Source organism: Terrapene carolina, unplaced genomic scaffold (genome assembly GCF_002925995.2).
Source record: "Terrapene carolina triunguis isolate 2854851 unplaced genomic scaffold, T_m_triunguis-2.0 Scaffold714, whole genome shotgun sequence".
NCBI lineage: Eukaryota > Metazoa > Chordata > Testudines > Emydidae > Terrapene > Terrapene triunguis.
The window spans coordinates 20659333-20676605 of record NW_020665065.1 but is presented as its reverse complement, the minus strand read 5'-3'; the positions used below and the strand labels follow the sequence as shown (position 1 = coordinate 20676605).

General features: G+C 45.5%; 1 protein-coding gene across 3 annotated transcripts in view; it reads left to right on the top strand.

Moving 5' to 3' along the window:
• TMEM269 (transmembrane protein 269) overlaps window positions 1-17273 on the top strand; it is a 33355-nt gene that overhangs the window by 821 nt on the left and 15261 nt on the right. Inside the window, exons 1-3 of one of the 3 annotated variants that reach the window (XM_024215682.3) lie at window positions 2496-2570; window positions 14978-15042; window positions 16568-16715. In XM_024215682.3, coding sequence (XP_024071450.1) covers window positions 16666-16715 — 50 coding nt within the window. In that variant the 5' untranslated portion in view covers window positions 2496-2570; window positions 14978-15042; window positions 16568-16665. Of the gene's footprint in view, window positions 1-2495; window positions 2571-14977; window positions 15088-16567; window positions 16716-17273 lie in introns of those variants that run through there. The other 2 variants (XM_024215680.3, XM_026659949.1) reach the window with 2 other exon arrangements.

Sequence of the window (17273 nt, the reverse complement as noted above, 5' to 3'; positions counted from 1 at the left end):
AAACCGAGCGCTGGCTGAGTGATTTGCAGGGCCGGCTCTGGCTTCTTTGCTGCCCAAGGCAAAAAAGCCTCTGGCCGCCCCCCCCCCCAGAGCGCCGGGGGCAGGGCGGCGAGAGGGCAGCGAGCCCGGCTCTCCCCCTGGCGGCCGGGGGGAGGGCGCAGGGGGGAGGGCGGCCAGAGCGCCGGGGGGAGGGCGGCGAGCCCGGCTGTGGCCCCGCTCTCCCCGGCGGCTGGAGCGCCGCGCCGCCCCCCTCCAGGTGCTGCCCCAAGCACCAGCTTGGGTGCTTGGTGCCTGGAGCCGGCCCTGGTGATTTGCAAACTGAGCACTTTGGTCCCTTACAGTCAGGAGCCTTTTTCCTCCTGGTTCCGTTGCCATGGGCACTGGACTTGCGAGGTGTCTCTTGCAAAGGAAGGGGTGCTCCTGTGATGGGTTAAGCTGCTCAAAGGGAGTTAGTGGCTAAAAATCTACCCCCCCCCCCCCAATAAAAACGGGCCTGCTCATGTTCTGAGGGTTAGAAGGAGCACTTGTGAGTTTTTTACCTGACAAGCTCTGGTGCGGGGGGTGTGTGTGTGTGTGTGTGTGTGTGTGTGTCCCCCCCAGAGGGTGGCTCCAAAGTATTCTCGGAACTACACCAACCTTCTGAGCGCCCTTCCATCCCCAAACTCCAGCTCAGACCTTCCCTTTCCCTCTACACTTTTGAAAAGCTGTCACATGTGAACATTAGGGGAGGACAGATTGCACCCCTTCTCCACACCTCTTTTCCAGATCCATGTGTATGGAGATTTTAGCCGCCTGCAGCAAGTTCCCCCTTTCTCATTGCCCCTGTCCCTGCTGTCTCCCCTGCATCCGCTGCCTTCACTGGCCCCCCACCCATCCCTCCATTGCTCCTGGCCCCTACTGCCTCCCTAGCCCCCCTCATCCCCTCCATTGCCCCTGCATCCGCTGCCTTCACTGGCCCCCCACCCATCCCCCCCCATTGCTCCTGGCCCCCATTGCCTCCCCTGCTCCCACCCCCATCGCTCCTGGCTCCCACTGACCTCCCGCCCCCATCCCCCAATCACCCCAGCCTCTGCTGCCTCTTCATCCATCCTCCCAATCCCCGCTGTTCCCCCGGGCTCCCCACCCATCCTTCTTGGTCCGTGCTGCCTCCCTGGGCTCCCCATCACCCTTGGGCCCTGCTGCCTCCCCCAGATTTTCCCAATCTCCCTTCTCTGGCCTCATAGCCCTGCCCTACTCCTTGCCTCTTGACTACCAGCCCCAGTGCCCTGGGCAGTCAAGGCCAAGCCTGGTAGGATCCATCTGCTATTGTCCCTCCATTCACTCATCCTTGCACTTCCCCTTCTTCATGCTCTAGAATGATAACATTGCACTTCCGAAACCTCAGAGCAGTCTCTGATGAACCCTGGGATTTCAGAAATGCAATGCACTGCGAGGTGGAAATACCAGGGAAGTCTCCGACTGCAGGGAAGTGTAACTGGATCCAGCAGAGGGTAAACTTTTCTTCAGGCTTAAACCTTGTTTTTTGAACAGGGCCTTATAGCAAAATCACTTTTAGTTCATCTCTGCCACTTAATTAACATATAGATACAGTAAGAGTAACCGTTTCCTTAAAGGTTTTCTCTGTAAGAGGGAAGGGGTGGTCCCCCCTCGCCCTTTAACAGTGTGTTTCTAAGCTTAGTAAATTGTCTTTCAGATCTCAGGGATTCTCTTGTATTAGCAAGTTTGGTCTTGAAATTGCACAAGCACTAATCTTCCTTTCAGAGTACAGTAATTACCATAACACCCTGTGGAATTGTCCCCGGATCAGTCCTAGGAAGTTTCATTCTGAGCCTAGTGCAGGCTGGGTTAGGAATTCTGCTCCCACTGAATATCAGTGGGATTTAAACCCCCAACTCATCTAGGCTCCTTGGAAGACCCAGCCTGCAAGTTTAGTCACTGCCATGTGGATGCTCACGTCCTGCAGCAATGACCAATAAAGCTCAAACGCATGCACAGAATCTCAGCGCTTCGATTTCAGGTAGTTCCAGAACCAAATGCTCCTACCCCGAAGCACAGCGGTGGGGGCTTTCACAGGAGACAGGAAAGCAAGCAATCTATTTGCTAGTTGAGCCTGCTTCTGTCAGCTGATCTGGAGTCTGGCATTGTTTATTTAACAGTGTGAAGCAAGCTTTGTCCTAGTGGTAATGAGTGTTGTGCAAGTAAGCAGAAATGCTTAGCTGTATAGTTCCAAAGGATATGCCCATCTCTGGCGTGTAGCTTTTGTACTTTCGGCCACGAGGGAAGTTTGGGTATTTGGTACAACGGCACTTCTTGAAGGTGTTTTTTGTTTTGCTTTGGTAACAAGTCACACACAAAGTGGGTGTATTTAGATGCTGGCAGAGCCTTCCCCAGTTAATTGGCCTTTTATAATACCCATTTGGTAATTGAGATGAACAATTTGGGCAATGATAACTAGATGCTGTGCGCATGATCTAACCTCTCTATAAATGTTTTTATTAGTCTTCAGTAGTAGAAGAGTGCAGTATCCCATAATAATTCAGCAAAGATGTGGATGGTGTCGCCCCCTTCTGGTGAGTACTTCTTAAAACTTTGAGCATGTCTTACTTCTTTCTGCACACTGATCTACTGACCCAGCTCTATTTTCACTGAAAACACAAACAAACAAACCAGCATCCATACAACTTGGGAACCAGAGAGGAAGCATGGAGCAAATGTTCCATTTATCATGAAAGGATGTTTAGATGCCAGAGGTGTGTTAGTGTATAGATTAGGGCGGGAGTAGAAAAGAAGATTTCATTTTAGACCAGAAACCACAAAGAGACAACAACCACCAAGCTTGTCCAGTAGTTCTTGCAGCTGGTTGGAAAATGGGGGGAATTTGTGAACGTTTTTGTATGCCCTCTGCTCATCACTTGTTTTGGGGTTAGAATTTCAAAACTTTTCATCCACTTTTGGTCATTCTTGGCAAATTGTGTTGCCCTTCTTAATGGGACCCTTTTTCTGGCTTTGATTACAGTTTGAGCTGAGGGAAGGAGTTGCAGTCTGGTAGCGCTGCAGGATTTCAGGCTACAACTCCACAGATCCTGGGATTGTGGCCTAGGCAGACAGTGGTCCCTGGGCTCCCCATTCCCCCTCTGCCAACGCCCGATCCTTCAGAAGCCATTCTGCCACTGGCTCTGCACCTCCCACACATGTTCAGCCCATACTGTCCTAGACGAGGAATTGGAGGTGAAGGGGAAGCTGGAGTTCTTCTCAGAATCCACCAGCTTAACGTGGAGCATCTGGTCCCAGCACATCCCATCGCACGCCGCAGAGCCCCAGCCCTGTGAATGCTTGTGAAGGGACTGTTTATAGAGGAAAGGAGCACAGAGCAGAGTCAAGCAGGGTGCGGTTCCACACCCTTTCTTCCTGCCTGTTCCCGGTGACTTTAGTTCCCGGTGACTTTAGTTCCCCCTCTCCCCCCGGCCGAAGTATAAGGGTACAGCCAGCCCTTGGGCTGAAATGTGGCCTACCAGGCTTAGCCACATAAAGAACTACACAACGTGTAGATGTAAGATTTAATAATTACTTGTGATTAACAATCCACTGGCTTTTGAGGTTTTTTACTCTGGTACAACTGAGACAAGGTGTAAAAAGATGAATTCAGCCAAAAGTCATTCCCCTTCTTTTCAGTTCTTCATGGAAAAAATAAAACTTGATCTCTTATTAATGGTGTAGCATCCAAAGGCTCCTGTCATCCCAAGAGCAAGAGACTTCATTGCACTTAATGTACAAACCTATAGGAAGACATGGTCTCTGCCTCAAAGAGCTTAAAATATTAAACATAATCATTTAACACTCGGGCCAGCCTGGCCTGCTGGGTTCGCAGTGTCATTTTAACGTGTGTGTGTGTGTATTAAAATACCTTCCTCCCCCCCACACACACACACAAGTGCAATGTAAGTGTTGGTTTGACAAGGAACAAAGCCTGGAGATTGAAAGTTAAGCCTGACACTGTTCTTGAACTTGAGGCCCAATCCATTTCCTGTTGGAATCCAGAGTCTTTCCATGGAATTTAACGGCTCTTGGATCAGGGCCTTTTCTGTCTCAGTTTGTGATAGGCTGACCAAGGAGCCAAATAATTACATCCTGCGATGGATGGGTGCATGCAAATCTCATTGAAGTCATTAGGAGCTGTGCGCACGCATCCAAAGGCAGAATTTGGTCTGTAATTTTTAACATTAATGTGTGTGATTCTGTGATGTCCATAAAATTCCTTCCTTGATATTGCTGGAGGTTTGTTTGTTTGTTGTTCTTTTAACATAGGTTTGAGTGTTCTCTTTCCTCCTCCCATGTCTGTGTTCTAGAAGGTTTTTCACACAGCCATTCCTGGGCATGATCCATCTTTACTTCTGAACTTTAACAATCTGATTTTAATGAACTGATTTTTAATGATCGCGTAACTACTAGTTACCAAACAACTCCCCCACTACAGTTACCTTCCAAGATCGCAGTTCCCTATGCCGTAATATGCTGCCCTCCACATAATGAGGAAACAGTCAGAAAACACAGGTTCTGAATTAGCATTTCTCCAGCTCCCCTAAAACACAGTCTGTGGCCAAGGGAGCATTTTTACTTAGAAATCCTCTCCTGAATGGGCCCTACAGTATCAGGATTGTGTGATGTTGCTAGTTTTTAAATGTCTCTGACTATTTTCTTCTTTTCACATTCACTCCACTGGAGGTATACAAATAGAGAGGCTGCCGTGTGCTTCTTATGAGAGAATCTAGCTGGCTCATGTGATAACTGCTTCTCTCCTACTATCCTTTTTTCCCCTGCTAGCCTAAAGCAGGCTGCAGTCAGCTTGAACTAGCAATTGTGTACTCCTGTGCAGTTGGTAAGGGTTGAGTTCAGTCTGCTTTGAACTAGAGAGGTGATTGCACTGGGAAACAGGAATTGGATCCTATTTTAAATACTTCCCTCTCACAGCCAAGGAATACATTTGATGTAGCTGAGTCATGCAAAAACACTGTCTTTAAGGTTTGAATAGAGAGGGGGTTAAATTTCTTTAAAAAATGTAATTCCAGTTTTGCTTGATTGCAGAGTGACTGAAATTGGATTTGGAGCATGAGATTAGCATTCACAGCCTCTCAGTGCAGCAGTTTCTCCATTGGGTTAAGATACCAGCATCAGGTTATACCTGCCTTCTGAAATTAATCATGGGTGAAATCCCCCCCACACTGCGGAAGGATTACATGAGAGCGATACATCCGTGCTGTACTGGCCTGTGTGCCTGGGATGTAATTTTGAAACGTGTCCTGAACCATTCTTGTGACCTTGAGCCCAGACTGTGTTCTCTCTGGTAGTGATGTCAATCAGGGCAAACTCCACTTGAAGTCGATGGCATTATGGTGGTGTAAAACCAGGATAAGTGAGATCAGAATCAGGTTTTGGGTGTCTCCCCAGTCTCAATAGGTCTAATTATACCCATCTATTTGACAGTGTCACAGAATCTGTCCTGTGCTACAGAAGGGCATTTCGTTTTTTGAAAAGTGCTAGCCCCTGTGTTTGCCAGATAACCTTCTAAGTGTGAACTGAGCCTACATCAATGCAGAATTGTCTTGCTGATTATGCAGCCAGCCAGGAACAACATCTGAGAGATGGTGACTAGCCCCATTCATGTCAGTGGCGTGTTGGCTATAAATGGCTGATGATGAAAATTTAAACGCTCTTGCTGTTAACTCTTTCACTCTAGCAAGTGAATTCAGCTAATATGTTCAGCCCATGCCTGCCTAGTTGCCAAAACCTCAGCTTCTCCCTGACATCTTCTGCACTGCTGTTGAGTTGCCAATACGCAGTGCATTGCAAATATTGTGGGAGTGTAAAACAAATTTATTTATATCTACATTAAAATGATGCAGGAGCTATCATAGTGATTGTGTGAAGCATTTTCATATGTAAATAAAAAAAAGCCTTTAAAAGAAACCACAACATTTTCCTGGAGCTGCTTCAGAATTTCTACTTTTCGGCACTGGTGTCCCAGAGAAATCAGGGGACCTTGCTATAGAATGTAGAGGAATATACAGTCTCTTAATTGTGTCCCATTCACATCAGCATGAACAACGGCGTTAGCAGAGATAGTGTTTAAATCCTGTGGGACTGATTCTGATTGCACTTAAAGTGGTGAAAAGCGAGTGTAATGCCATTAACTTCATTGGCGTTACTGTTGAGTAACACTAGTTTATGTGAGTGAGAAGTTTAGTGTTTTACACCCATTTGCATAGGTGTAAATGACTGCGCAAGATGTAAGACAGTGAAGAGGCAGGTCCTTGGGGATGATCATGCAGGCAGGGAATGAAAATTAGGCTGTTGTCTCCTTGCCACTGTATTATTGGAGAACAGAGGTGCGACATGTCTCGTTTAATTGTGGCTGGAAATTGATAACTTGCATTGTAAGCAGCACCTTCCATGCTTTTGTGAACAGGTGAGAGAGGGGGAAGCACGTTCATATTTTAAAGGTAACTTTGCTGAAAGGCTTTTGCTTGGTAGACTGAGCTAATTGAAGTCATACCAAACTAGTTATAGTGAGACTAAGGGGAATTTTACTGCAAATCTGTCCTTTAAAAGGACACTGAGGTTTTTTAAGTCCCATTTTTCTTCCTGCTGCTTAATCACCCTTTGGGAGCTTGATACTGAAATTCCCATATCAGAATTATGTTCTCTGAAACTTGCATGCATGGCTGCTGGGTGACTTGCATGGGTTTTTTCTTATCTGAGAAAATAGCATATAAGTATGGAGCTGTTAATGAATTATGTAGGTTTTTGCAAATATAGGTTAGCTCTTTGGATCTACAACCTTGAGGCTGTCCCTTTTAATGGGATTAACTGAAGGGAGATGTATTGATCATAGCATCTAAGCATGCTGGCTTGTCTGAGTTTAGCTCTCCAAATTGGTGGGAGGAGTTACTTTAATTTAGTCTGACAACAGTTTTTAGGGGTTCTTAGATTCAGCCTTTGCATCAACCCATGCCAGCTGTCATAAAGCTCTTATGCTACCATAAAAAAGCTCATGTTTTGAAATCTAGATGACTCTTTTCAAGTATAAGGTGGTGATTAAGAATATGGTAGGTCCCTAACGTGCAGGATGGCCCTTCTGGGTTGGTAGCACAAACAGTTGCTTCATTGGAGACAAAAATATCATTTCACCACTTAATCTTCATAGGAGTCTACTGCAGCAACATTATTCCAAGAAGCAAAATCTCCTTCCACTTACCTATGAGACACATTTCCCCTATTCCTTTGCAAGTCACTCAGATTCCCTCTTACCTAGTGGAGAATTGTCACTGCCCGTATAAAATTTGAGTGAAGGGGACAAATAAGGGATGTGTGTGTCACCTTAACAGGCATACTTTGTGTCTGAACCTGTAAGAGAGGTAGGTCAGCAGTCATTCATAGACGATAAAACTACCACCTGCGGGGTCAGGATCTCAGCTGGTGCAAATTGGCACAAAGTCATTGGAGCTACACCTGTATACATCACCTGAGAATCTGGGCCACAATGGCTTCCTGGCAGGTGAAACTGCATGCTCTTAGAATTGACTTTGAATTTGTCTCCCCTGCTCAATGGCACCACTTTGAGCATGCCCAGCAGGGACACTGGAAAACCTTCTAGAGCCTTCCCTGCTCTCCTCTTCCTTTGCAGGGTTTCCCCTAAGCTCTAAGGAGGGGTTGGTGACATCATTTTCTGCACCAACTCCTCCCATTCATCTCTGTTCCGTAAAGCCCTTGCTCCCCTCTTAACCAGCTCTAAACTAACTCCACAGGGAGCCACTTACGCTCTGTTGGACATTTGGGGTTGCATATTCAGACATCTGGGAACTTGTCCACACCTTTACCTAAAATCTTGGGGGAAACCCTGCATTCTCTCTTGTCACTTCCTTTTCAATATGCCAATGTGTAAATTATGAGCAATAACTATATTCATTTCAGCCAGAAGAGTGCCTCCTGCTAGATTTACATTGAATTTGAATACGATCTAAACCTATCCTAGAACTATTTTATTGTTTTAAACATCTTTCTGACTCTTCCACTGTGGATCATCTGAACTTGGCCATCTTGTTTTCAGTTTATACGAAGAGGCATATTTGCTCTCCGTCTAGCTGTCCCTGCAGGAAGCCACAAAAAGCAACAATTTTTAAAGCCACGTTACGGGGAGGGATAGCTCAGTGGTTTGAGCGTTGGCCTGCTAAACCCAGGGTTGTGAGTTCAATCCTTGAGGGGGCCATTTGGGGATTGATCCTGCTTTGAGCAGGGGGTTGGACTAGATGATCTCCTGAGGTCCCTTCCAACCCTAATAATCTATGATTCTATCTATGAAAACATGTCACAATTAAAATAAGCCAGCCATACAAGAAGCCCACTTGCATAGTACTATGTGTACTGTGCACAAAGAACCCCCGCTCCCTTTTTCAGACACTTTCTTGGCACCAACGAGTGTTAGCTGGATGGAGAGAGACAGAATTTTTCTTCAGATTCACTAGGGTTTCCCCGAGCATTTTCAATATCATTTTGCTGATCTAGCATTTTGGTTTTTTTAATTCAAGATTGGAAACTCAGAGAAAGGAATACTTGAAGTGGGAATTTCCACAAGAAGATTTTCTCTGTAGACGGGTAGAGGTTAGGCGATGTGTTGTTTGCAACCTGGATGACTTAGTGAGGATTTGCCTTGATCTTTCTTGGGTACAATTCATCTATAATGAGCTCATTGGCTTGGACAGCTCACGTTGGAAATGCTCCAAGAAACAGAGGCATTATCATATCTCTAGCAATGGTGTTCTGTATTCAGAAATACAGGAGCCCAAAGTTCCCTCTAAGCTGCGTGGCCGCACAGCAAGCTATAAAGGGCCACACAGGTGCACAGCCACAGGGGCCTGGAGAGGAGAGAGGTAGGGGGGAGGGGAGCAAATTGGGGCGTGCAGGGCTGCCATGGGCCTCTCCCCTGGCCCCGGAGCTGCTGTCAGCAGGGAGAGGCACCGTGACCTCTCCCCCAGAGCCCCGGGGCAGCTTGCACCCCAAACTCCTCATCCCTGGCCCCACCCAGAGCCCACACCCCCAGCTGGAGCCCTCACCCCCACACCGCAACCCTCTGCCCCAGCCCTGAGCCCCCTTCTGCACCCCAAATCCCCCATCTCTGGCCCTTCCCCAGAGTCTGCACCCCCAGCCAGAGCCCTTGCCCCCCTGCACCCCAATGCCTTGCCCCAGCCCCGAGACCCCTCCCACACTCCAAACCCCTCGGCCCCAACCCCACCACACATCACCTCCATATTGGTGCACATAACAAAATTCATTCTGCACATGGATATAAAAAATTAAAGAAGTTGCAGGAGCCCAGCCTGCTTTAGCCTACGCTGAGAACTCCTATTGACCTCCACAGGAGAGGCCCATGTGCATCCAAAGGCAGAATGTGGCCCATATGGCATGAGGACCTGATCCGGCCCCCATTGGAAAGACTCATTGACTTCAATGGGAGCTGGATTGTGCCTTAAATGCGGGGAGGCTAGACTGCCTCACACCACGCCAGACACGCTGAGCCTGATCCTCCTGTCACACTGCGGAAACATTGCTGAAGCCAATGGAGTCTCATTGATGTGATAGGAGAATCCGGCCCTGTGGACATGGGAGTGGGATGTTGATAGTTAACACTCATTGGTTGAATGTTTTAACCTCCTTCCCCCAAGTAATCACAGTTGATGCAAGTGTACACAGGTTATTGTGAAAGACACTGCTCAAAAGTGGAACAAACTTGCCTTACTGGAGGCCAGTGGATAAACCCTTTTTTACAACAGAAAGGTAAAGAAATGCCAATTTCATACTTGATTTTTTTTTTTTTTTTAAACCCTTTGAGCACCCTCTCTCCATGTTCTGTTACTGCTGATGCTAGCAGCCGGCCATTGTGATGCCAAAAGCATCGTTGGGTATCAAGATTCTAATCTTTTTGTTGCTGCTTTTCTCTGTTTTCACTGATTGTTAAAATCCAAGATTTCTGCTGGGGAGGATTCCTGTCTGCAGCAACTCTGAGGTGGTTAGTAACCCCACAGTTCATATGGGGCCAGGAGTATTCATTAACTCGACAGGGCTCTTCAGAAGAACTAAGTTTTAACTCTCAGGGGATGGGCGGATATTTAACTTGAAAGAAAATCATGGGAGAAGGAATAAAACATTATTTTCAAAAATACACTTCTGTGGGCCATATCCGTCAGCCCTTATTCCGACAATTGAAGTTAATGGACTGGATTCGGATCTCATTTCGCCTGATGTAAATCCAAAATGACAAGTATTCCTGTCAGAGTTACTCTGGATCTACACCAGCAAAACTGAGAGACAATCCAATCAAAGGGGAGTTTGGAGTAAGGATTTAGCTTATTTAAACTAAACGTCTGTCCCTATTTTGTGACATGGCTGCAAGAAGTTAACATAAGTCTATGGGCCTGATTCTCCTCTCACTTTCATCCGTTTTACAGCACTGAAACTTGACTTCAGTGGAGTCACTTTTGGTTTTTGCTCTTACTTACACCAGAATGACTAACGAGGGACACTACTGCAGTCAGTGGACGTTAGACTTGTATGCATCTGGTGTGAGATGAGAATCAGGTCCTATAACTTAAGGGCCCAGTCCGGTTCCATTAAAGTCAGTGGCAAAACTTGTATTGACCTCCATGGGAGCAGGGAAATGGGAGGGGAGGAAGAGGACAAATAATTTTAAAACTTACACTGTGGAGTCCATTCTCTGTCACGCTGTCGAGAACTCCATTGGCATAATGCATGTGCGCAAGGTCTGTCTCCTACGTCTAGTGAATTATCAGTTTTGATGGCTGCTTTGTTGGATAACAACTACCAAGAATATCTATCTAAGCATCTTGAAATTCACCAGGCAGCCCTCAAGGCTACTCACTTGTGATCTGGCTGAAGACCATCAAGCTGGCTGCTATTGTGGCGCTGAGGAATATATCCTGCTATTTTTTTTCCTGACATTTCTTTCCAGATGTTGTGGGCTGAAGGAGGGTCAGTGGTGACAGTTCTGAGGCTACTTTAATAAGCCTGGATTTTCATCGATGTCACCGTACGGGCTTATAATAGGTTCAGAGTTCTTTATTTAATGCCCTGACTTAATTAGTCCCCCTACAACTATGGAGTGATGCAAAGAATTAATCTATGTAACAACCCTGCTCAGCCCTCCTTTTTAAGACACATCTCCTGAATGCCCTAATTTTGGTTTAGGATATTCTGTTTTCTCAAACTTATCTTGTAAGAATGAGGTTATAAAGAGTGAAAGTCATCTCAGTGCAGAGGGCCTAAACAAGGCCCCTAGTTATGGGGCTAGTGGTGTTCTAAAGCTTATACAGGCCCCGTTGGGATTGGGGTGACATTCATCCCAAGGGTTAATCAGGTTTAGTGTGCAAAGGCTGGATTCTTCAGGGCTTTCTTCTACAAAACTTCATTAAAGTCAATTGGAGCCTTGCCTGAGTAGGGAATGCAAGTGAGTGTAAGTGAATGGAGACATCTGACATGGTGGATTTCATTTATACCCACTTTGCCCGGGTGTGAAGGACTGCACAGGGCATGATTCTCATCTCATCTATGCTGGTGTAATTCCACTGACATTAGTGGAGTTACTCTGGAGTTACACCAGTGTGAGTGAGGGGGAAATCAGGCCCGTCTGTCTTTGATAGGTTTCCATTAACACTCAGTCAAGACCCTGTTGTATGCTCCTTATAAAAATAACTGTTTCATAATCAATAAAACTTGAGCCAGTATCAGTGATAGAATAAAAAAACCCAGCAAGGAGCTGCCTGGCAGATTCAGTTCAGAGGTTCTGTTTCTTCTGAAGAAGCTCATAATGCGAGAGAACAGCTGTTGTACATCAAACCATGATAATGAAAAAAAAATCCCAGCAGAGATCTTGGATGTTTTTAAATTTTGGACTTGTAACGGTATTGGCATCTAAGCAAAAGACACTTGCAAGGCTCATTCTGGGAATTTTCTAGCATGAGCTAGATCCACCTGTGTGTATGAACACAAAACACTTTCATGACATTTGCAATAATTTTTGACCTACCTCTCAACTGTGACAGAAAATCATAGAGATGGGGAAAGGTCCATTCGGTGTGGGGGGAGAACAGTTGTCCCAACAGGGGTTGTTCCTTAAATATATTTCTTAAGTGTTTTGTTCAATTCAGCTGGAAAAGCTAAAGGAGTAAAACTGGATATCAGGGGTTAGATTTTTAAATTTATGACTCTGTGAGGGTCTCTTGTTAAATTTGCATTTGGCTGCTGAATTCCAACAAAAGCAACAAATAAAATGAGGCGGGTGGTGATTATTGAGGAGGGGAAGGGTTGTGTGTGAATGTTCAGTGTTCAATACATTAGGAATTCAAAAGCAGAGGGAATAGTACCTGATGATGGAATAATTTATAGGCAAAGAAGTCTTTTTTTGTCTTTAAACATCACAGATGTGTTCCATTTGAGAGGTATAGTATGAATTGTGATGTCCACTTATTGCACCAAACTAAGGAGCTGTTAACTGGTGTTTTGGGATATGAATGAAGAGAGCTGTTCACTTAAAATACTATTTTAGCACATAAAACATGCACTATATTATGCCCATCTTGCAGTTGCGCCTCCAGAGTATGTTGCTAAATAGGATCTGGCTGGGTCAGTACCTGAATAGGACTCCTCCAAGGATCACCTGAGGTTCTTCTGCAAAATTACATAGGGAAGACAAAAATCTCACCTTGGGTAGACACCAAATCCAGCTAGGGCAAGCTCGAGATGTTTTGCAACTCTCCCTGCAACATGGCTGCACTGTCCTTGCAATAGAGAGGGAGAACAAGTTCCCTTCTAACTGATCGAGGAAACCAAGTCCCAGTGCTAACGGTTCCTGCTGGAAAATATAGAATGCAGGTGAATTAACATAAAACAAAGCAAATGGGTACAAAGTGGAATGTGTGTAACCCGGGAAAACACTCTGCAGGCTGGAATGAATGGGTCTCCGAATAGAAGGCTCAGTCTGGCACTCTGGGTGATACTCACCCAGTACGGAGGGCTGCTTGCAAGGCACTGTGGTGTTCTTACGTCCTCCATAAACCCTATTTTCAAGGGTTAAATGGGATTTAAATGGTACGTAGGCCCTTGCAAGTGGGCCTTCTGCCTGGGGCTGGGTTTCAGTTGCTGAAAACCCAGAACCTCCATTGTTTTCAATGGAATGCCCAATACATACAGGATCTGACGCCAGGTCACTTGTAACATACAAAACTACATTCGTGCCTAGTACAAACCCATTAAAGTCAATGGTGTTACATAGGGATGGATTTTGCCCCAGAGAATAAAATGAGCGATCGAACAAAATGATTGAAATGGCTTCTTACCATTGGCTGTTTTCAGTTCCCATAGTTGCACAAAGGTGGACAAGTGAGGGCAGGGGTGTTTTTTCTTTTGTTCCTGCCCTTCCCTCCCGTTTTTGTGTGTGTGTGGGGGGGGGGTTTGTACGTATAGGTGGCCTTCTATTCCTTTGATAAACCGTAATATTGGAGTCTTTAAATGACTGAGATGAAACGTTAAAGTGCAATTATAATATATTTAAAAATGTTATTTCTTCATTGCTGTTCCCAATCTCCAACCAGCAGTGCAATTAAAAAAGCACTCGAGATAGAGAGACAAGACTCTTCCCTTGGTTGCATCTACTGAATTGTGTGGGAGTGCATGGGTGTAATCCTGTAAACAGCCTTATCCCTGCAAATATCATGAGCCAGTATCACCAGTACACTTTGCATCACCACAGTAGCCTAAAGGCGCTAAGTGGCTGCAAACTTGGTTTAAATGGTTGTTGAAGATGGGTTTATAGAGCATCCAAAGTGAGGTGGCAAATTTGGTCCCAAGTCTACAAATAAACATGTATTTAATTCATATGGAAATCACCTTGATTTCTTGTATGTTACTTCCCTCTCTTTCCATGGTGTCTGTAACCTTTGATTACTCTTAGCTTGTGGTAAAAGAACACGACCTACAAAAATGGAACAGATGCTAAAAGAACCAATAGTCCAGCTGTTCAGTGTTTGATGGTTACAAAAGAATCTGTCCTTTAGATTTTTATTTCTTACAGAATATTTTTCAGCCAGTTCATTTGAAAAGTTGGATGTAATTGACTGCTCCCCACAAGCCCTGAGCACAGGAAACATTCTGCATCCGAAGAAGTGGGTTGTAGCCCACGAAAGCTTATGCTCTAATAAATTTGTTAGTCTCTAAGGTGCCACAAGTACTCCTGTTCTTATTCCTGCATTTTTACCTTGGGAGATTTGCTAGTAGGAGTGGTCCGGTTGTTTTTTAAGCAGGTATCTCATTTCAGTGATTAATGAGCACTAATTTGACAATAGTTTGGTTTTAGTCAATAAAACATTTCAAATGCGCCCACTGATGTAAATGGTCCCTCTTCTAACAACCTTTTGCTGTGTTTTATGTTAATCTAAATGGGGTTGTTTGTAATGTGGGGTAAATAGACTTTGTAGTCCTCCAGGTGCATGTTTTATCTGCTCAAGTATTACGTTTAAGTGGACTAGTTCCCTCTGTTCCTCTGACTTTGCCTAGAATGGACACAGCTTTACAGTTTTGATGGGATGTTTAACAGTTATTTTAAAAACTAACTTGTGCTTTTGTACAAAGAGGGAACAAGTGAGCAGGTCACTGAAGTTTAAAAAGAATAAGCCTGACTGCAGATGGCACCTCCAAATGGGGGCCCAATGGCTGCCTCGTGGGAAATCTGTTTTCACAAGAGCAAGTGGTAGTGAACCGTTGATAACGATGTGTCTTACAAGATCCTGGCTTTTACTGTCTTGTCCCAGTATGAGCCTTGGGAGGGCTTGAAGGGAGGGCGGTAAAGCCGTATACACCAATCTGACTCGTTTCACATTGATGGCTTTTGCTCTGACATGCTGTTTTCTTTCAGATGAAGAATCTCATGAACTTGCCTGGCTTTGGAAACACGTCAAGGGCAGGGTGCAAAACACACTAGTAGGACATGACCCTTAACCTTTTCTCTAAAGAGTAGCCCTATAGGTATATAAGATAAATAGAGCTTAAAACATGGGGTTGGTTTTATTGTAAGTTTGGTTTTTGGTTTTTTTTCCTAAGTAAAAATAATGTTTGTTTTAGTGGTTGGGTGTGGGGGAGTAAAGCAGAAACAGCTTTAAGAATTTTCTGATAAGCTTTTTATAAAATGCATATTCAATTGTATAATTGTGGCACGTGGTTATAGAATGGGGTGAATGAAAGCTAATGGGGCAACTGGGCTGAACATCTGAAGAGTGAATTGCTTTCATTTGTGGTGTTATCTTTGGCTGCGGTGGCCTAGAACTCAATTGATGTGTTGCCCCCCAATCTCTTGCAAAACTAACGTGCATAAACTCCCATCACTTTCGGCCAGCACAAGCCCTATGCTCCATTTAAACCCAGTTTTGATGACTTCAGTGGTGCGTAGGCTTTGTGCTAGCCCCCTGCACAGGAATGTCACCTCCTATGAAGTCTATAGAGGTAGCAATTCTTCTGGGCTACTACCTGAGATAACATCTTATTGTTGCAGTCTTTCCTCCCCTCCGTCACCTGCTATTCAGGGGAGGGGGGCTAAAGGGACCGAGGAAGGCAAAAGACATCCATCCCTATGAATATATACACGTGTGTGTATATATAAGAATGCAAAGGCTGCAAATGGCCAGATCATCGCAAGAGCTGAGTGAGTGAGGACATGCAGTGCCTAGTAATTAGGCAGGTGTGAAACTAAGGCTTGAAAGTGCATGAAAATACTCTGGGCAGCATGTATGGTTTTTAAAAAACACCACCTCTGGGAGCTAATCTCATGTTAATCGTCTCATGATGTGGGGCAGAAGGGCTACAGCCAGGCTGGCATATTAGCATTGACAGCTGCCAAAGGAAGCACCAAGATGAGTGCTGGCCCCTTTAATGGCAGAGGAACTGCTGGCTGTCTCAGGTCTCCCCACGCAGAACAACAGTCAGGTACTAATTTACACACCAATAGCAGGAAAACTCCCCTCTTTGTAAGGCTGTCCCAAAAGCAAACTTTATATTTAGATCCTTCCTTCAAGAGTATTGGAGTTGGGGGGCACTAGTCCTTGTCCCCCGTTCCACCACTTTTGCATCAACTCTTTAAAATCCAAACTGGGCTGCGATTGGTATTTAGCGTTTTATTGGCTTTACTTTTATTTAAGGAAAAAAACCTATAAGGCCAAGAAGCTCCCGTCCCCTTTTAACAGCAGTTCTGTGTCCCCGGACACATTGCAATAGGATCTCCATTAAAAACCTAGCTCCATGTTCACACAATAAAATTCGCCCTCTCTAAGACTCCCTCAGCTTGACCCTAGAACGGATTCACAGATACTTGGGGAATTTAACTATAGACTCAACGCTGATCCATTGGGCCTTCTCCTGTTCTTCAAGGATCTATGCTTAAATAGTTTCCTCTTGGAAAGGCAGCGGCAAAGGTCTTCTCGTCCTGACTCTGTCTCCCCCTGCTGGGTTCCAGGTATATTTCACCACTTTAAGAAGCTGTTCCTGAGTGAGCAAGCAGGCCGAGCCCAGGCTCTGGAGTTTGTCCGCAAGAATGTCGCCAATGCCCTCTCTATGGCTAACCTGATCATGGGTCTGTCTTCCATCCTCTGCAGCCTAAATGGGTATGTCTGGGTCTGGGGCTTCACAGAGTGGCGTGGTTTCATGGGAGGGACTGCATAATTGGCAGGGGTGGAGGGAGGGACAGGGAATCCTCATTATAATCAATGGCAAAACTTCCATTTGCTCCACTGGGGGAAGAGTCAGGGCCACTAAGGCCATGTTTACATTTGAAAAGACTACAGGGGTGTGAATGGCGGAGCGCACCAAAGAGCTGCACACTAATTGCCCTATGTGGACGCTCCTGCTGCAAACCAAAAGGGACCTAGTGCACGTGAATCCAGTCGTCTTTCCAACAGGACTGTGTTAATGTGAACTAGGAACCTTTTAGTTCACACCCACAGTGTGCACAGGGGACAGCTAAAGCGCAGCTCTGGTGCGCTCTGCAGTTTGTACCCCCTTAGCTGCACTGCGGTGCTGTGTAGACAAACCATTAGCTAGCTAACACATGTGCATTTCAAAACGTGACACTTTGCCCCCGTGTGGGCGTGGCCTAAGGTGACCGGGTTGCATTCCTCCCCTGACATCTCCAAGGTGAGGGCTATCAGAGCTGATGAGGGATG